The sequence below is a fragment of the Hipposideros armiger genome, unplaced genomic scaffold (genome assembly GCF_001890085.2).
Source record: "Hipposideros armiger isolate ML-2016 unplaced genomic scaffold, ASM189008v1 scaffold_10, whole genome shotgun sequence".
Classification (NCBI taxonomy): domain Eukaryota; kingdom Metazoa; phylum Chordata; class Mammalia; order Chiroptera; family Hipposideridae; genus Hipposideros; species Hipposideros armiger.
The window spans coordinates 8,719,221-8,738,776 of NW_017731360.1; the positions used below are offsets into that span (position 1 = coordinate 8,719,221).

The following is a 19,556-nucleotide window of genomic DNA, read 5'->3' on the forward strand; positions in this document are numbered from 1 at the left end:
GGTGGGTGGGTGGGTGGGTGGCAGAGACCTCATGTGGCTTGGAGGAAGTCTTTATTTCTCAAGTGAAATAAAAATAAAATCGCAGTGAGAGTTATTACTGTGGTGTGTCTGAGTCACTTTAAGAAAACTGCTGCCAAGTCCCCTCTGCATGTCCACCTGGACAGAGTCTGTTTTTCTTCTCTCTCTCACACACACACAATTGCAGGAAGAAAAAAATCCAAACTATTGCCAAACCCCAAGATCTGTTACCAGAGAGGAAGGAAAGGGGGAGAGGCTTGGAAGGACACCCCTCGTTGCTAGCTTGTCCAAATCATGGCTTCTCGGCGCTGGAAGGGCGTTATAGATCTTCTGGTCCAATTTATAGACAAGGAAGCAGAGAGGAGACGTGTAATGAGTTGGTCATGGAGCTGAGGGAAAGGTTCGGCCCCAATGCATGGTCCTGTGCTCTGAAAGCTGCCACACTGCTCTGCACGGCACAGAACATGCAGTCTGCCGGATTTCTAAAGCACGGTGCCCTGTTGCTTTCCCCCATCCTCCTCATTCCACAGGTTTCAGCTTTGGGAGCCACAGTAGCTTTCAGCAGGCCAGCAGGCCACTGGCAAGGGAGTTCATGTTACATGCTCATTTGATGTGAGCTGGACTTCTAACCTCACCACCACTCCTGGCAACACAGCCCAGGCTTGGGCACCACCCACATAAACCCCATCATTTCAGACGCCATGCCACAGGCTTTAAGTCTGTTCCTGAGATAGGACAATCTCCTCAAGCCTGTCACACATCCCACCTGAGCTCTTCCTGTCCTTTCCCAGAGAAGCTGCCTGTTGGTTAATAACAATCTCACGTAACTACTAAAAGAAAAATGCACACATATGAAATCAGTTCAAACCAACTGAGTTTGTCTAAACAGAATTCAGCCAGTAGACACTGTGGACACGTGCCACTGGCTCCCATCGTGGACGGCAGAGGCGTGAGGCTTCTCTTCTGCTCGCTGCCCTCACGCCCCCTGGGACTGCGGACTCTGACCCACTGTCTGCCTCATGAATTCATTTCTGTCCTAGAATCAGGGTTCTAAGAACTTGCAGGCAGATCTGTTTGTGGGAAGCAAACTGGAACATTAGAGAAGCCCTACTGAATAAAAATGCCCCCAAATCTGTACGAGGGATGGTAGAATTGGGGACACCAGTCCTCATTCTCAAAACCCAAACAACACACAAAAAAATTAAAGCCAAACTCACCATTAAATCCAAGCCTACAAAACCTGACGGACTCAGATGGTGAGTGGGAATGAGCAGAGCTGGTGCTGTACCCCTTGGCACGTGGGGGTCTTGTGGGGAGGATGGCCCCTAAAAGCCAATTCCCTTGTTGGCAGGTGGGTGCTGGTGGGGAGAAGACAGGTCACGGTACACACCCTCCTCTCCGAGTCACATTCCCTACCGTCCAGGATTAAAGAAGAGGCCCAGCGACAGTCACCTGGAAGGACTTCTGAGCAAGATCTGACTGAGGTAAACCCCACCGTTCCCATGTGAAGTGCACATTCCCAGAACTAGAAAACCTTTCAAAAACCTCATTCGCTTTCTTTGCCCAAATCACCACTAAACATGTGCCATTAGTGCTTTGGCCAAAAGTGCCTATGTCTCCGTGAGTTTTGGTCTCCTGAGACGGGTGGTGGGGTGAGCACTTAGCAGAGCCGCTGCTTCTGACGAGGTAAAAGGGAGGGAGGGTGGGGAGGTGAAGGCCACGGATCTGTTCCAACATTCACAGTATCAGATATATCTGAAGCAACTTCTGATGTCTTTGATCTAAAGAAGCTCCAAAAAGAAAGAGCAGGAGGGAGGGAGGAAAAGCAACACTACGTTCTTAGCAGAGGTCTCCGCCTCACCCAAACCACCCTCCATAGAAGGACAGGGACATTTTCCTGGGGCCTGTGGATCAGGGCAGCCACCCTGCCTGACATTCTGGGAAAGTCATGTCATTGGTTCTGAGGGAGGGCTGGCTAGTGAAGTTTCTGCTATCATCCAAAGGGTATGAAACTAGGCGGGGAGCAGGGCAGCCCCAGTAAGCTTGCTTTGGCCCCCAACACAGCTGACAGCGTCTGGAGGGTTTCCCGAAGAATTCTGTGGACGCTGTCAGTACCTGGGTTGGAAATAAATGGGGAGAGGACAGGCTGAAGGGGTTACAAGTCACCCCATTAAAAAAACCAAAAAGCTCTTTAAAAACAGTCCGTAGAGTGAAAAGTTGAACAATTTCTGGTATCACAATATAGAAAAAGGTATTCCAAAGGATCAGTGACATCTAGAAGACTCTGTTGGTATAAATTCCAAATAGAAAATGAAATCAATTTTCTGGTGGTTAGAATAATCTTGAAAGTCTGAAGTCTGATTATTGCAGGTTAGCTTCTTTATCATTTTGCTGGTTTTCTCTTGGATGGGAGACGGGCAGGGAGTCGGGGGTAAACAGTTCCTAGAGGAGAGAGAAGCAAAGTTTTTAAATCCTGCAAAGGAGACTCTCATCCAGTCCCATTGCCAAGTGCTTGTGCTACAAATGACAATCAAGGCCTGGGCAGTTTTACAGGACCCAGTCCTGCCCGATGACAGATGGTTTCTTCAAGTCATCTGTAAACTACTTTTAGGCACAAATTTATCTGGATCCCTGTCTCCCAAAAAGCAGCTCCCCTGCTTCCAACTCTCTAGTTTGGTTATGGAACTTGAGCCATTTCTTGCCGGTCCTCCAACCGCCCCATTTCCAGACAGCCTGGTCCTCCTTTTCTTGGTTTTCTTCTCCTTCTCTGGCCCTCCTCTGGGACAGCAGAGAGAAGAGGGGAAGGGCGAGGTGGAGAAGCAGGGGGTTGCCTGAAGATTTAGGAGGTGCATGGGGGTTTATATCCATGTTTGTGGTATCTCCTCCAACCCATTGCTGCTGATACTGCTAAGGGCAGGAGGACACAGAGAGATCCAGGAGCTTTAGTGGGAGCCAAATATTTAATAACCCCCCTCTGCCGCCCTCATCAGCCTCTCCTGACTTCGCGGTACCAAGCCTCAGGGTGGGCACTGTTGTGGGGGATGGCTCTGGAGTGGCTGGGGCTCCGTCCAATGCTCTCTGAGGCTGGGAAAGTGAGCACCCTCCGCCCCAGAAAGAATAGCCCCTACCTGAGTTCATTCCTCAGAGATTTCAGTCTCCTGGTGGACGACCACCTTGGTCACTGACATGTCTGGGTGTTGCTCCTTTGCCTCCTTGATGGCCTGTACGAGGACCTGTGAAAGACAGAAAGGACACCCATCAGGCAGAAAGCAGCTGGCTGATGAAGGCAGGCAGGGGTCACGGGAGAGCCTTTCTCTGGGAAACCAATCCTGTCTGCAGCACCAGGGCAGCGTTTAGGCCAAGCCAAGCTGATAATGACCTGATCCACTCTATCCTGAGTAGGGAGGCTCCTGGACTGAAAACACGGAGACAGGGAAGGTTAGAGCTGCCTTCAAGGAATCAGAGAGGGACTTCAGGGGTAATGGCTGCAGCTGCCTGGGTGGGTCTGGGAGGATTTACTGAGAAGTGAGTCTAAAGGACAAAGCAAAATCTGTGTTCAACATAGGATAACGAGGAAGTTCAGTACAAGGAAGGAAAATAAAGAAGCATACTACAAAAAGGAAGAGATGTCTTTGGCTGAAGTAGGGAGAAGAAAGGAAAGGAGGGAGGGAGAGAGGCTCTATTACATGTCATGCACTGGCCTAACTACATTATTATTATATCCTTGACCTTCACAACAGCCCAAAGAATGAGGGAAGTATCGTTATTTCCATTTTATAGACGAGGAAACTGAGGTTCAGTGGTTAATAAAGTGCTTAACGTTTCATATTTTGTAAGTAATGTAACAGGAGTTTTAACTTAAGTCCATCAGACTTTCCTCTTTACCATACTGTCTTCTGGTTTTTCATTTGGGGGGGACCCTATTTTAGCATGTGGAGGAGTTTTGATCATTTTAGAAAAGCTAGAGGGAGTAGAGGGAGAGACAAGCAATGATGCCACTACTCTCCTTGGGCTGCAAGTCTCTGAGCCTCTAGCCCAGAGCACCCCGAGGAAGAAGAGCCCAACACAGCCTTTGGAGGCTGGTGGCATGGGGAGTTGCAGGGACAGGCCCCCCCATCTAAAAGGACTCCAGCTAGACCTGACCAGCTGATTGTTGACCCTGGCTCTGAAGAACTATCCCTAGGAGGGACATGGAGGGACAGGAGAAGGGAAATCCCTCTTTTGGTTTCTTGGTCCATGAAAGCCATTCTTGGCACTACAACCTCTGTAAGTCTGCTCACCCTCTCTGACCCTTCTAGCCTCCCTCCCCTGCGCATGCTTCAAGGCCCAGCCCAAGCCCTCTCCTTGGTTACTCTGGCCCTCACCCATCTCTCTATGGAAGACTGCGTCACACTACTTCTCCTGAACAGTCCTCCTCAACATGCCTCCCCCTCCCCGCCCCCACCCCTGCCCCGAGTGTACCATATCCTATCCCTTCCACGGATCCCTTAGTGCCTAGGAGAACTGAGGGACACTGAAGCATCTCTCAGCTATCAAGTGTGCTGGTCCCTTTGTCACAACAACCCTGGAAGGAACCTATGATTCTCTTTCTTTTAAGGATGGTGAAACTACCTCTGAGAGAAGTAAAATAACTTGCTCAAGGGCATACAAACAATACGTTGTGGGGTCAAGAGTCAACCCAGGTCTGTCTCCCTCCAAATCCCAAACACCTCCCCATCCTGCTACTCAGCACAGACTGAGCACAGAGCAGGGGCTCAAATCACACCCAGCTGAGGAGGGGGGTGCGGGCTGGTTGCAGCAGGCTCCATGGAGCGGGGGCACGCAGGCTGCAAGGCCTCCCACTTGGGCTTTGCAGCCTTGTTGCTGGGTCCCAGAGCCCAGCGTTCTCAGCTGTAAGGATCAGCCCTGCTACCAAGGGAACTGCCAGCACTGCAGCTCAGTTTTCCTTTTTCTTTTCTTCTTTTTTTTTAAGGCACTCAGCATATCAGCATAAAGGCCACAAAACTATTGCTCCAGCGCTCCTGTCAGTGATTCCAGAAGCATTTGCATGCAGTGTCTTCCACCCCCTCTGTTCTGCAGTTTTACTGCTCTAACCTCACCCGCCCGCCCAGCAGAGAAGGCAGAGAACCAGGAACATTAATCCTGACCTTATTATTTGCTAATTGCTTGTAGCACACAATTAGCACCTAATTAACATAAACTCATAGAATTTTAGCACTCAGAAGGGCCCAGAAATTATCTAGATCAACCTACTCTCTTTTAGGAGAGGGAAAAAAAATCAGAGGTAGAGTGATTTGTCCAAGGTCACACGGTAAGTTAGTGCTAGACCTAGGGCAGAAATCAAGTCAAGCCTGTCTCCTCAGCAATGACAGCGCTGGGGAGGAGATCACACCTTCCTTTTGTTTTGATACCATCTACTGTCTCCAGCACAGGTTCAGGTCCACAACATCCCCTGAACAGCAGCAGCTCCGTTTACTTAGAGCCTACCATGTGCCACACACCGTACATCCGTATCTCACTCGATTCTCGCAACAATCCTGAGAGGATTGTTGCAGAAATTCCCATCTTATAGATGAGGAAACGGACGCTCAGGGAGTTAAGAGCTAGAACATGGTGAAACCTAGGATGTGAACTCGGGTGTTTTGAGTCTAAAGTCCATGTTCTTTCTATTACATGTCCTTGCTTCTCCAGTCAGCAGCCCCAATCCCACAGGTCTCCAGGGTCTGATTCCCTCTGTCCTTCTTCTTAAGAGTTGGGGTAGCCGAGCGGGCTCTCTGGAGGTGAAGCTGGCAGAGGGGTCTTTTGCATCCATAAGTCTTCCCGTCCAGGGACAATCGTGCCCCCCCACCCCCCACCACCACCACCACGCCCAGGATCTCCTCAGCATTCGCACCTGATCATGGTCAATGTCAGCATCTCCTGTGATCACAATTCTCTTTTCAATCCGGGTCTCTGAAATCCCACCTTTTACAGTCTGAAACCAAAGGGAGGCAGGCGGTCATATGAGAAAGGAAGAAAAGAAACAGCAAGAGATTATTCTGAAAGCTCCCCTCCCAAATTTTAATCTGCTGCTGGGTATTACATAGGATACTTTTTTTACCCATGTGTCCAAAATCTTGGCTGGACCTACTAAATGAGCTTACCTCCAACCCCTTGGATTGCTAAAATCTCTAATAAGTTAAACAGGAAGTCACAATTCTCTACTTATTTACTTTTCCCTTTTTCTTTCTCCCAAATACTAGTGAGATTCAGTGGTGTTTGGGAGGAAAAAACCAGATAGCTGCTTTGTTTTTTCCTGTATATTTTATTTGATTATTTTCAAGAGAAAAAAAAAAACCATCAGAAGGCTCAACAAAAATGTCACACAGCTTCACACTGGGCTCTTTATTTTAAAGCATTTTCATATTACTGATGCCAAGAAGAGATCCTCAAACAATCCCCTCAGGGTGGGTAGGTTTCCCTACTTGACACATGAAGAAAACCAAGGTCTAGACACATTAAGTAACTGGCTTCCGGGCATCTGTGTGTTGATGCTAGAGCTTGGTGAGAAATCCAGATTTCTGACTGATAAAAAGTGCATTTTCCTCTAGTGCGACAGCAAACGTGGATTATCCTTGATTTTCTGGGAGCAGTTCTAATACATTGTCCCCCTGGCCCCATAAACAATATTCTAATAATTCCAATATTCCAGCATCTAAAGGATAGTTCCCATGGCCTTGATCCTGAACATCACATAAAAATTCTTTGTTGGTCCCCAAGTTCTGATTTTTGGCTTGGAAAATACGGTTGTGTAATTAATGCCAACAACGCCTGCCCTTAAACTGACTTTTTAAACTTATCTCCACAGCCAGATAGGGGACTCACTGACCAGAGAGACCGATGGATGTGTGAAGAGAATAACCACGTGTGACTTTATGAGACGACTAAGTAGGAAGGGATGCTCTCGGGGTCTCCCTAGGCTCATGGCCGGGGAGAGCAGCAGGGCCGTTCTGCCTGCGACACCTGGAATAACTTGGCTCAATAGGGATGAAGCAGAAAACCCTTGTTTATGGACTCGGGTCTTTCCTGCACAGAGACAGCAAGCTTGACATGCCATTGGGTTCCAGAAGGAAGCTCTGGCCGGTCTGTTACCTTGGTAATCTGAGTTGTGGTGGTGCTGCTGGTGGTCTCAGAGGTGATGGTCTGAGCTGTCAGCAAGACTCCTGGGTCCAAGTCCCCATTGCTGTCCTCAGTCTACAGAAGGGAAGTAAACACAACCTATGATCAGGCATCGCAGAAAGGCAAACGTTGCAGGATGCAGCTTTGCTCTTCAGCTGTACATTCTAAAGCAAAAACCTGGTTCCCTTACAGTGATATCTTAATGAATACATAAAACAAATAGCCTGGCAACAAGGCTCCTTCTAAAACAGTTGAATGGGCCCAGTTGCCCTTGGCATTGGGTCAGTGACAGGAGTGGATCAGAAAAAGGCAGCAGAGTGCAGCCACAGGTTCAACAAGAGTGACAGTAACTATGCACATGTGTATGGCATTTTATAGTTCACAAATGGCTTTGTAGCATTATCTGTTCTGAAGCTCACACAGCCTTGCAAAATAAACAGAAAGGGCGGAGATTTATTAGCACTCTCAGGTAAGAAAACTCAGGCTCAGAGAAGGTGGATGATTTGCCCAATGACTTAAAGCTAATCAGTGGCAATTGTCCTCTCTACAGATCTGGTGCTTTTTACACACTGGCCAAGGCAGGAAAGGTATAAACTCTTGGTTGCTAAGGCATGGGTAGGTTCTGAATCATAGGGTGAATTTTCCAGAAAGGATCAGGAAAGGTTCTTGCTGGGGCTTAAGGGACCAAGGAATCTCAGACTATCTTCTTTGAAGATGGAGACGGGAGACTGGAGCAAGTAAGGTAGGAAATGTCCCTTTAAGGCAGAGTGGAAGGAAATACACATAATATCTCAATGACATTTCTGACAACAAAACTGTTATTGAAATGGACCCTCCTTATCATAAGAGGGGTTTAAAATATGTTAAATGCCAAGCTACACAACTAATCCATATACAGAACAAGGGCTGTGGCCGTTTCTCGTCTCTCTGGAGCTCACCATCTGATGACCAAAATAAACACACTAGGACCAGGCTGAGAAATGACATTGGCAAAAAGGAAGAGAGATGATTGACAGGGGCCAAACTCAGCCCGATGAACAGTTATTGGTCATCATTTGGGCTGTTAGCCTCAGAGCTGCTGATAACCCCATAACCAAGATGGAAATAAAGGAGAATAGGACGGAGGCTGGCGACATGATTTTTCAGAGAATAATGACCTAAAATACAGGGTACTGGGATTGTACACTATCTCAGAGGGGGATTTAGAGAATTGCAATTATTTTTATAAAGAATCCTGCAGCAATAAATGTGTTAGGTTACTATCTTTCTCTGCCTCTTTATATAAGTCATTTGTTTTTACAAGCAGAGGCCGCCAACTCTTTTTACGGGTAGGACCACATTTCATTAAGGCAGAATTTTGAGAATATTGGGGCGGGGGGGAGGGTGTTGGGAGGGTGAAAGAAGGAGAAGAGAATTAGGAAGAAGAGTCCCTAGCTGGGTTCCCTTCCAGCTAGGAATGTGGACAAAACAAAGAGAGGGAACATGGCCGTGTCACCTAAGTCTTACACACATGCCACCATCATGCCAGGTATATATTATTGGCTACTTCACTGACACTTTCTTCAGCCCAGACCCATTTATCTACCTTAGATTCAGATTTAACTAATATTTGTTGTACGCCTACTACGTCTAAGCACATAATGCAACCGTCATCTCAATTATACTTCTCAGTATCTGAAGGAGGTCCCATTGTTATTATTTTTTGATTATATGTTTTTTATTTTTCAATTACAGTTGACATTCAGTATTATTTTATATTAGCTTCAGGTGTACAACACAGTGGATAGACATTTATATAATTTATGAGTGATCCTCCCAATAAGTCTAGTACCCACCTGGCACCAAACATAGTTATTACAATATTATTGACTATATTCCCTATGCTGTACTTTATATCCTCTCGAGTAGGTCTTATTATTATACTCACTGTACAGTTAAGAAAACTGAGGTCCAGAAAGGTTGGATAATTTCTCAAGGTTCTATAGTTAAAAGTGTTTGAACTAGGACTTAGGGCAAGAAACCTCTTGTCTGAAGACTGGGGTTTGGGTCCCAGCTCAAATAACTGGGCAAGTTATTCTGACTTCACTGAGCTTCAGTTTTGTCATTTATAACAGGCAATACTGGAATATGTTCTGTGCCTCCACCATAGCATTGTTTTGAAGATCAAAAGAGATTATAGAAATAAAAGTACTTTATAAATGGTTATAAGAATATAAATTTGTGTGCCAGGAGGGCTAAACCTCTTTAAAGAGCTCCTTCTCTATTAAACCTGTGACGCTGTCTCTCTCTACCTTCCATCCACCCCCTCGCTCCTCCCTTCTGTCTCTGAAGAAGGTAGAAGATGGAAGAGATGCTGTTATGATTCCAGCTTACACTCTTCCCACATCAGCCTTCTTTTCTTTGACCCTCTTACCAATGTTTCCTCAAAATGACACTGGAGCTTTGACAGCTGCTTATAAAGTTAAATATTCATTTATCCTGTGACTCAGCAATTCCACTCTTAGGTGTTTACCCAAGATAAGTGAAAACATCTGCCCACAGAAAGACTTGCACATAAATGTTTATAGCAGCTTTGTTCATATTTGCCCCACTGAAATAAACTCTAATGTCTATCAACAAATGAAAGGATAAACAAATTGTGGTATATTCACACAATGGAATACTATTCGACAATAAAAAGCAGTGAACTATGGATTCATATAACATGGATAAATCTGAAAAACATGTTTGACACAAAGGTGTACTAATGTATACTTCTATTTATATGAAGTCCAAGAACAGGCAAAACTAAGCTATGCTGATAGAAATCAGAGCAGCGGCTGCCCAGGGGGTTAGGTTGACTGGAAAAGGCAATAAAGAAAGGAGTGATGGAAATGTTCTGTATGCCACGTGTGTCTTGGTTATACAGGTAAACACATTTGTCAAAATCAATGAAAACCTATGCATTTCACTGTATGTAAATTTGGGCTTAAGCATACATATGCGCACACATACATACCAACAGTAAAACCCTATTCTGGCTCCCCATTTCCTCCCTCCATGTTTCCCAAAGTGTGGGACTTATGGAAGGGGGGTGGGGGGGGAAGGTTCCTGGGCTTACTTGTGTGGCAAGATGATAAAAACAGAAGTAGAAATACCTATAGCAAATAAATAAATAATAACAATAGCAAATGATTACGGGTCTTTATTATGTGTCAGGTACTTATTTCTGCATAGTATCGACACCATATTGCACTGGGCTTTTTCATTTCCCAATTTGTCACGCAGATTATTCCCATCACAAGTTTTTTTAAAAGCTGCATAGAATGACCTTAATCGGATGCACCATAATTTATTGCATCCGTTCCCTACTGATGGACATTTAGGTTGTTTCTGTGGTAGTGGAACAACCTAACGGGCCCACTCCCATAAGCGAGTAATTCCTTCCTACACCCTCTGGCTAATGGTGTGCACTATCTCCAAGTAATTCCCTATTCCTTCCTTTTCCAGTTCCTTTCACTGCCAAGTCCTATTCATTCATTTCTCTCTTGACACAGCCTCCTCCTCCTCATTTCCTCAGGCTACACTTCATTTCTTTACAAGCATCTCCCCAGACCTGCTCCAGTCATATTCCTGTCTCCAGGCATCCCTCTACTTTAATACATTCAGCACACAGCTTTAGGAATCATCTTCCAAAATCATTGCTTTAATGATGCCATTTTATCAGCATCATTAAAAAACTTCAAGCAACCTCTTGCTGTTTACCAAACTCAAATTCCACACTCCAGACCACAAGAGAGAGAAGGGGGGAGCCTTCTAACATTAACCGAATATCTATGAATACGCCAAGCGTGTTTATCATTTCAGATATCATTTCACTTACTCCTCCCCCAGATTTTGCAGTGATAGGCAGTGTTATCCCCATTTTACAGCTGAGGACCCCAGAGGCTTAAAGAGATCAGCGAGTTGTTTCAAGTTATCCAGCCCGTCATCCTGCAGGCCTCGGCCAAAACGTTACCTCTTCAGAGAGGATTTTCCTGACTATTTTAATCCCAAGTAGCAACCTTCCATGTAATCCCATACTGTCTAACTCTTTATTTTAGTTTCTTTATAGCACTTATCACTGCCTGAAATTTTTACATTTATTTATGTGTTTTATTGCCTGTCTTCTGATTAGAATGGAAGTTCCAGAGGGTAGGGCCTGTCTACCTTGTATACTGCTTTGGACTAATATATGAATGCTCGAGAAATATTTGTTGCAGCAATGAATTAACAGCTCAGTTTATAGAGGCAAAAGTTTTTCTTACCTTTGACTTTCGTGGATTAAAAAAACAAAAAAGGAAAGAAAAACAATTCAACATAAGCAACCCTAGCTCATTCAAATTTCCAATAATGAAGAAGAAATTTTATTAAAAGTAGGAAGTAAACAAAAAATTTAAATTCTTATGTGATTTTAAATTAAATTTCATTGTATTAAATTGATTATGATTCTTATAGCTGTTATCTATGATTTCCGGCATGGTGCTCAAGTCGATGCCATACAGTGCTATGTCTTATATAATCTTCATAACAAAATCATGAGCGAGATACAGGTACTAATGTCATTGGGGTGGAGGTGGGGGGTGGGGTGGGGCGTCAAGGCTCAGAGATGTTCAGTTACTTGCTGAAGTTAATAAATGGAGAAGCCAGGACCTGAACTCAGGTTTGTTTAACCCAAAGCCCATGCTCTTAACCATTGCACTGGTCTGCCTTCCCTAAGTGAATTGGGTAGACATAATCAATTAGATCCAAGACAATTTTGCTTTTAATAAAGTAATGTGGAACATCCTTAGCTCAGTGATGTCTTCTAAAGAGAACGGTGCCAGAAAAGCCTAGCATGATTGGCAGCAAATTATTAGAAACCCTGTGAAGGAAGGTTGTTTCCGCCAGTCTTTGGCTCTGAAACATCAAACTGAGTCCTACCTGCGCAGCCTCGTAAGTGATGGTCTTGGTCTCAGTGTGGACAATAGGGACATCTTTGGTTGGGATTTCACTTTTCACAGCATTGGCAGTGTCTGAGATGGTGACAGTTTGAGTCTTCACCAGGGGAGGCTGTGAAGCAGTAAAAAAAAAAAAAAAAGAGTTACCGGAATCTTTTGAAGGCTGTGGGGAGCTAATCTTCTGACATTGATCTGATCAAAGTGATAGCTCTAATTAAGCAAAGGCCTAGCTCAATCTCTGCCCAAGACTTGGACACTGTTCCAAAGCAGCTCGGACAAGGTGTCAAATCATGAGGGATATTAAAGAACAGCATTACTGTAACCACTTTCATATGCTTAATGGCAAGCTATAAGATCAGACAATTATGATTGGTGATAGAAAAAACTTTGGACTGACCTTCAGAATTTGAACATAAAACTATTTGCCAAGTAGCAGTCGCTTGTTTGTCCTTGTGACTGTACCATTAAGAAAATCAGCCACATTTCCTCCGCTAAGTACAAACGGTACATGAAACAGCAGTGGCATGGAAATGCATTACCCTGGCATTCATTAACTTCTTTCAAATCAATGTCAGACATTCACTTTGGAGTTACTGAGAAGAAACAGTATTTGAAAACTGGAAAGAAATTAATCAGTTCTACCACCACCTGGTGATTAATCTCAGAATTTCAGAAGAATGAACATTAGTAGAATATCAAAGGCTTCTTGTCCATCAGTTCACCTTCCCCAAGACTATAAATCACCCTAAAACTACCATTTGACTGTGATCAAGTTAAGTGGCCATCCACCATAGCATAGGAGATTAGTGCCTATGATCATGGAAGCCCATGAGAGTGGTGGGGTCAGTGGGAGTGGGGTCAGTGAGCTAGGTTGTGTGGCTACATAAGTAATTTGGAGCCTGAAACTGCACAGTGAAATCAGTGGCCCCTTTTAATTAAGAGTATTTGAATTTTTTGAGCACGATCTCAGAACACTGTAGGCTCCTCATCACAGAAGCCTCATAAATTCACCTCTTTACACAGCCCCTACTCGAGCAAGGAAAAGAGGAACACACACCAGCTTCATAAAGATGAACAGCTGGAGTTTACCCCCAAGAGTCTTGTTAAGTCATCGGGGGAGAAAGCATTTCTAAGCCATGGAGTTCATTACTCTGAATAAATTTCTTTATAGTAATCAAGGGCTTCAGTTTTATTCTGTGATTTTTGAAGAAAAGCAGAGAGGCTGCTGCCCTCACCATTACCACCACCACTGCCACCTCCTCCACAGAACAGATCTGCCTTCTCCCAAAGCGAGTCATTTAGGCCTGCGTCATCGAATCAGTTACTACCTGGAAACTTCGAATGAGGATGGGGAACTGGTTACCCACACGAGAGTCAAGAAACGATCCATTTTGCTTTCCAAGGGGCTCTCCTGGTGTAACGTGTTCTTCACTACTCTCTGCCTTTTTTTCACCAAGTTGCAGCTGAGAGGAAGCTGGTGATACTGAGGACTTTAAGGCACTGGCCTGTTCCTCCGCTTCCACACATTCCCCACTGGGGCCTCGGGGCATTTCCTTAGTATCAAGAGAGCCAGCTGCCCCTGGCTCCTTCTCTTCTGTCTGCTTGCTGCTTATGGAGAGGGAGCCCAAGTCAAAGCTTTTCGGAGACTCCGACGGGGTGGTCATTTGGCTCTTACTAGGCATTAATGAATGCGTGGGGCCCTCCCATTCAGAGTCGGGGTTGGTAGATGGCCCCTTTGTCACGGCAGCCACCTCCTCAGTGCGAATGCCATTTACATTCTACAAATAAATGAACATATACAGAAGCAAGAAGATTAGGAATAAATGGGGAATGTAGTGAATTCTGAGAATCAATGATTTTTAAGAGGCCTCAAAAATATTAGTACTAATATAAACCAAGAATCTTAGTCCCTAAGGTGATCAAAGGGAAGAGCTGTTGTTTACTAAATATATCAGCTTAAGCAGATCCAACCTCACTTTGGTTGCATTTCTAGAACTTTGTTAATTCGAGAAGCAATTTCGATGTCCCTCACCCAGTACCAAGCAAGCACTCTGCATTACTATGGTCTCTCCTGTATAATACATGCTCTTCATATTTAAAGGAGTTACTTTGTCATATTCCTAAATACCCAACTCATCGCTATACACAGGGCACAACGTGATCTATGAGTCAATCAAAACATATTGAGGAGCCTGATCAGGTTGAAAGATGTTTCATATCCTAAGCCATATGTATCATCTTACTAGCGCCTAATGGAGAAGCTAAAATCTAGTCTTTGGTTGGCAGGGATATAGAAGCCCAGCACATCAGCACAGACTTAATCCAATCATTGCCATGAGTTAAATATAATTATCAAAAACAGTGAAACATTTCTTCGTAAACAGAATAAAAGTGACCCAGCAGCTGAGATCTATTTCTTCACAGATGCATGACACAACATCTTCAACCCCTAAAGGAAATAAATTCTGGAAACAGAGTTCCTTCCTGGGCTAAGTGCCTCACATCACAGGAAAAACAGACCTAAAATAAGTACTTCCAGGAGGACATGGATGAGAAGAAAACGTCACAGCAGAGGGATCTATTCCTAAAGTTTAAAGAAAGGTGCCATAGGTAAAAGAAGACAAGGGACTCACACTAGTAGGAAGAAAAGATGAGCCATTTGGAAAATGAACAATCTAACAGAAGCCAGACGTCATGCAAAGTAACATCTGCAAGAGCTCCACCAGAAAGCTGTAAATATGCCACCTAGGCCTGAAATTTTGGTAAGGTCAATTTACCATATTACATCCACCGAGGAACTTAGTAACAGAAAGGGACTCTTTCAAAAAGGTGTTCCTGGAGCAAATGACATATGCTTGGACCAGCTTGCACATTTTAGTACTCAAATCATGTTATATGGATGATATTAAAAAAACAATCACTGCTGCTCCTTCACTTATAAACAAGCCTCCACTGTGATGAATATAAACCCGTGCTCTATGAAGGCAAGAAAAGATGCAGCGTACTCAAGAACTTCAGGCCAACTTTTCTTCTAGGCCATCTTGAAACAGTCAAGAGCATCCCAAAGTGGTACAAGTGGAATTCAGATTAGGCAGGTCTTTCAATGACTGATTATGAGTATTACTTAGGGCATGAAAAAAATGGGACTGAGAAATGACAACAGAAACTGTCTGCAGATGTATCAGAGATACATAAAATATTCTTGCTAAGGGTATATGAATTTCCTCATACTTAAAAATGAGAATAATACTTGGTTTGACTCATAGGGTTCTGAGGGTCAAATACAATAATGTATATGAAAGCACTTTGTAAATTCTAAAGTATTATATAGATTCACTTAATTCAATCAACATGAGCTGAGCACCTATAATATGCTAGGGCCTGGGGGACACCGGAATGAATTTGTTGTAATGTTATTAACACACTGTACTTTCTAGGGCACTTTTCTCATTATTTCTTTTGAGTTAGACAAGGTGCTCTAGAACTATCCAAAAAAGATCAGCTGGTAATAAATAAGCTTTCTCAAATTGCTATATGCTAGCTCTAGCACTGTGAATAGCATACCCAAACCCATCCACAGGGAGAGGAATTTCATGGCTTCCCCAAATATGTATTTTTTCACAACTGAGAAGGCTGATTAATAACTAGGAAAATACCTAAGATAATCAATCAAGTAAGAGCGAATTTTGTATCAGTCTCCTCGAGTGACCAAGAAGCCATTTGTGAATTAAAAAATTACTTAGGCCAGCACCACTTGGCCCAAAGTTGCCTACTGCTGAGTAAAATTAGATAGATCAATCATTCTTTTTCAAAGTTTGCACAGAGGAGACCAAGGGTAAGAGCTGTAGCCACAGTAATATCAATTCAACAAATATTTACTGATCACCTAATATGTGTGAGTCATTGGAAATAAAAGAAAAACTAGTAGCAGTTGGATTAAACCACCACTTACAGCACTCTCACATATGGTCAAATCAACCTCTCCAGCTGGCTCTGTTGCCCGGATTTCTTGGACTTCACCGCCAACTCCTTACTGGACATCGTCCCAGGCATATGGAATGCAATATGCCCAACACTAAACTCATCTCTTCTGCTGCCTGGACCCGCCAGCCCACCCTCTTCCATCATTTCTAGTACATCAGTGAATGGCACCATCCCCCCACCCCAGTCTTCCCTGCCGGGATCCTGAGAACCATCTTCGACGCCTTCCTTACGTGCATCCACTGCCTCCCATAGATTATATCAAATCATTTCTATTCCACTTGAAGATCTCCCTTATCTATCTGCTTGTTCCTTTTTTATTTTCTCAATTCAGTTGACATGCTGTTGCATTTTATTTAATATTTTATATTAGTTTCAGGTGTACAGCATAGTGGTTAGACATTTATATAATTCACAAAGTGATCCCCCTGACACCATACACAGTTATTACAATATTATTGACTATATTCCCTATGCTGTACTTTACACCCTGTATTTGCTTGTTTCTATCATGTTTACTATCTTCATTCATGCTCCTATAATGCCCCACTCAGCTTACTACTAAGGCCCTAAACAGTTTTTCTTCTTTCCTTTCTTCCTTCCTTCTTTCTCATCTCAAACCTCATCTCCTTGAATATATCCTCTACTCTGCTGCTAAAGTCTTTATTTCTAAAATGAAACATTGAACATTGTATTTTGCATCTTAAAACCCTTCAGTGGTTCTTCACAACCTTCTGGTTAAAGTCCAGACCCTTGAGTAAGACACAGAAAATACTTTAAAACATGACTCCTACCTCTTTCTCCAGCTTCACCCTGTTACACCTTCACACACATCCTTCTCTCCATTATTCAAAACTATTTGCAGTTCCTAGAACAGAGCATGCTTTCTTTTGCCTCCCTGCCTAAATATTGTTCCTTCTGCCTGGCAGTCCATGCTCAGCTCAAGTGTCAGCTCCCCCTGAAAGTTTGTCCCTCGATGCCTAACATATGTTTAGATACCATCCTCTTTTGTTCCCATTGCACCCTGTTGTTACTGGTTTAACCATCAGTCTTTTCCATTAGGCTATGAGCTCCTTGGGGGATAAGCACGTACTGTGTTACTTAGCTATGTTACTATGTACTCTCTTGTACAGCTTCTGGCACATAATAGATGTTCAGTAAAAACTTGCTGAAAGTGTACTAAATAAATCCAGGTGACTGGAGAACATCTGCTTTGCCTTGTGCTATTGGAAAACTGAAAAGGCATGGTTAGAAAGAATATAAAAAGTGGCTTACTTGACAAGACCCATTGTCTAGTCCAGCATTTTATCAGTAAAATAAGAGGAAAACTAACATTATTACATGTTCACCATGTGTCAGGTACTGTGCTAGTCACTTTAACATGTTTCCTCATTTAATTTTTTACAACCTCACTAAGAGGTAGTCACTATGTCTAATTTGTAGATGAAGAAATGGAGAGGTTAAACAACTTAGAACTAGCACAGTGATGGAGCTAGGATTTAAACTCAAGTCAGTCTCTGATTCTAAATAATTTCTTCCCATGGCAACAGGAAGAATTTCAAGTAGGACCAAAGGACATGTCCACCAAACCTGACTATACTTTCGAGAAGTATAAAGGTTGTCCAAAGTCCTCTTAGCAGAGCCTCATTTTAGTGGCCAACACTAAGATTTAAGGTGATTGATTCAAAGGTGTTAATTCAGATGTTACTTGTCTGGACTAATGGGGGATCTATAAGGAAGATACTACAATAGAAAGACCAGCTAGCTGCATGTATAAAGTACCTCAAGGCTATCTAGTTGGTTTTAAGACTATCAGAAGGATGTTAGTCAAATATGTAATTGAGCAGGAACATGATTTGATTGAAAATTCTCAATTTTATTTAAAAAGTCAATGGCTGCTGCCATGTATGATAATTCAGTATTTTCTTTGGGGGGGGGGAACAAGGGATTTTTTTTTCTAAAGGCTTTCTCTTGAAAACTATTTATTCAAAGGCATTATGTCTCAGGATTATCAACTCTGTGTATATAAGTGCCTTTGTGAATTATAAATTACCTCTCTCTTGAATTAGAGATTCCAGATATCATTAAGAGCAGGATATGGGTGTTTTATAGGTATTTTGCTGCCATTTCATTAAATGCAATGTAGAGAATTTTTCTTTTCAGGTTATTTTTGGAGCAAACAGTTTATATATTTGAAGAGACTATTGAAAGAACCACAGTTATGCTTACGAAACTATCTTATCCTATTCGCATCACAATGAAAATGAATCCTGAAAATCTTTCTAAAATTTTGCTACATAAGCAAGAGCCATATAAGTTTTTTTCTGGAGGGCCTACGTAGTAATTTCCTCCCCACACATTTGATCACTTGTTCCCTGCTTAGTGAAGACTAATTTTACCTTTGGGTAACAATACAAAAACAAATCCTCTTTCTGTCAAAAGGAAGAAAAGAACCTGCTATTGTTTCATTTTTATCTTTCTATATATTAAAATCCTGGGTAGGCAGATAAGGACCAAGTGAACAACAGCAATATCACTGCCAACCTTGCCATGTGATGTCAGGGAGGCACTTTCATCTCAGGACCAGGATTAGATGCTGGAATGCGGAAAGAGGCAAAAATGCTAACTTCAAAGACTTAACCCTCCTCTGGATAATGTGCTATGTTTTATTTCTTATCCACTTAAAGAATCATATTTTCCTATGTGTATAATTATACACATGAAAAAGACCTTAAGGTACACTAAAATGTCACTAGGGGTAGGATTGCAAATAATTTAATTTTGTTCTTTGTGTTTTCCTTTGCTTCTTAACCTTTCTAAAATAAGTATGTAGCACTTTTTTAATCAAAAATGTTATTAAGTTATTTTATGCAAGCTTTTGTATCTGGTTTCATAATGAAATGATCTGTAAAACCTGAAGAGCCTGGTGAACAATTTATGAAGGACGTGCTGATAAACCCTACATGTCCTCCAAATCTTTAAAAACAGCTAAAAATAAACCATAAGTTTCCTAAAAGAAAAAGTAGTTAATGGGAAAAATGATGAGAAATGTCAGTAAGTGGCAAATAGTATAAAAACTCACTTTTTTAAAGAATATAATACAAAACCTTAGTAATTTAGTGAGTGGATACTGAAAATCAAAGTCAGTGATGATGGACAATATGCTTGGGCAGAAGAGAAATAGTTCAGACTTAAGCTTCATAATATTTTGTTTAATGTTTTCTAATTTAGAGGTGGCAGGGATAGTCTCAGGAATGTGAATAAAAATATCATTGTCTGTGATTTATTTCCTTAGTAAACTTTCTTATTAGATAACCTGCCTCTGAAACAGTAAAGACACTCCAAGAAAATTATCACTCTTGCCAAAGTCATGATAGCAACTGAGAACATAAAACATTAAAGATCAAAGTATCCCAAAACTTGATCTGAACAATAACTCTA

General features: G+C 42.7%; 1 protein-coding gene across 22 annotated transcripts in view; it reads right to left on the reverse strand.

Moving 5' to 3' along the window:
- Nucleotides 1-176: 176 nt before the first annotated feature.
- Nucleotides 177-19,556, reverse strand: part of EPB41 (erythrocyte membrane protein band 4.1) — a 189,670-nt gene continuing 170,290 nt past the window's right edge. For 11 of the 22 annotated variants that reach the window (XM_019660270.1, XM_019660309.1, XM_019660319.1 and 8 more), the window contains 6 exons: nt 13,463-13,912; nt 12,118-12,246; nt 7,150-7,251; nt 5,912-5,992; nt 3,147-3,251; nt 177-2,460 (listed from right to left, as the gene is read on the reverse strand). In XM_019660270.1, the coding sequence (XP_019515815.1) occupies nt 3,153-3,251; nt 5,912-5,992; nt 7,150-7,251; nt 12,118-12,246; nt 13,463-13,912 (861 nt within the window). In that variant the 3' untranslated portion in view covers nt 177-2,460; nt 3,147-3,152. The remainder of the gene's footprint in view (nt 2,461-3,146; nt 3,252-5,911; nt 5,993-7,149; nt 7,252-12,117; nt 12,247-13,462; nt 13,913-19,556) is intronic. The other 11 variants (XM_019660422.1, XM_019660386.1, XM_019660378.1 and 8 more) reach the window with 2 other exon arrangements.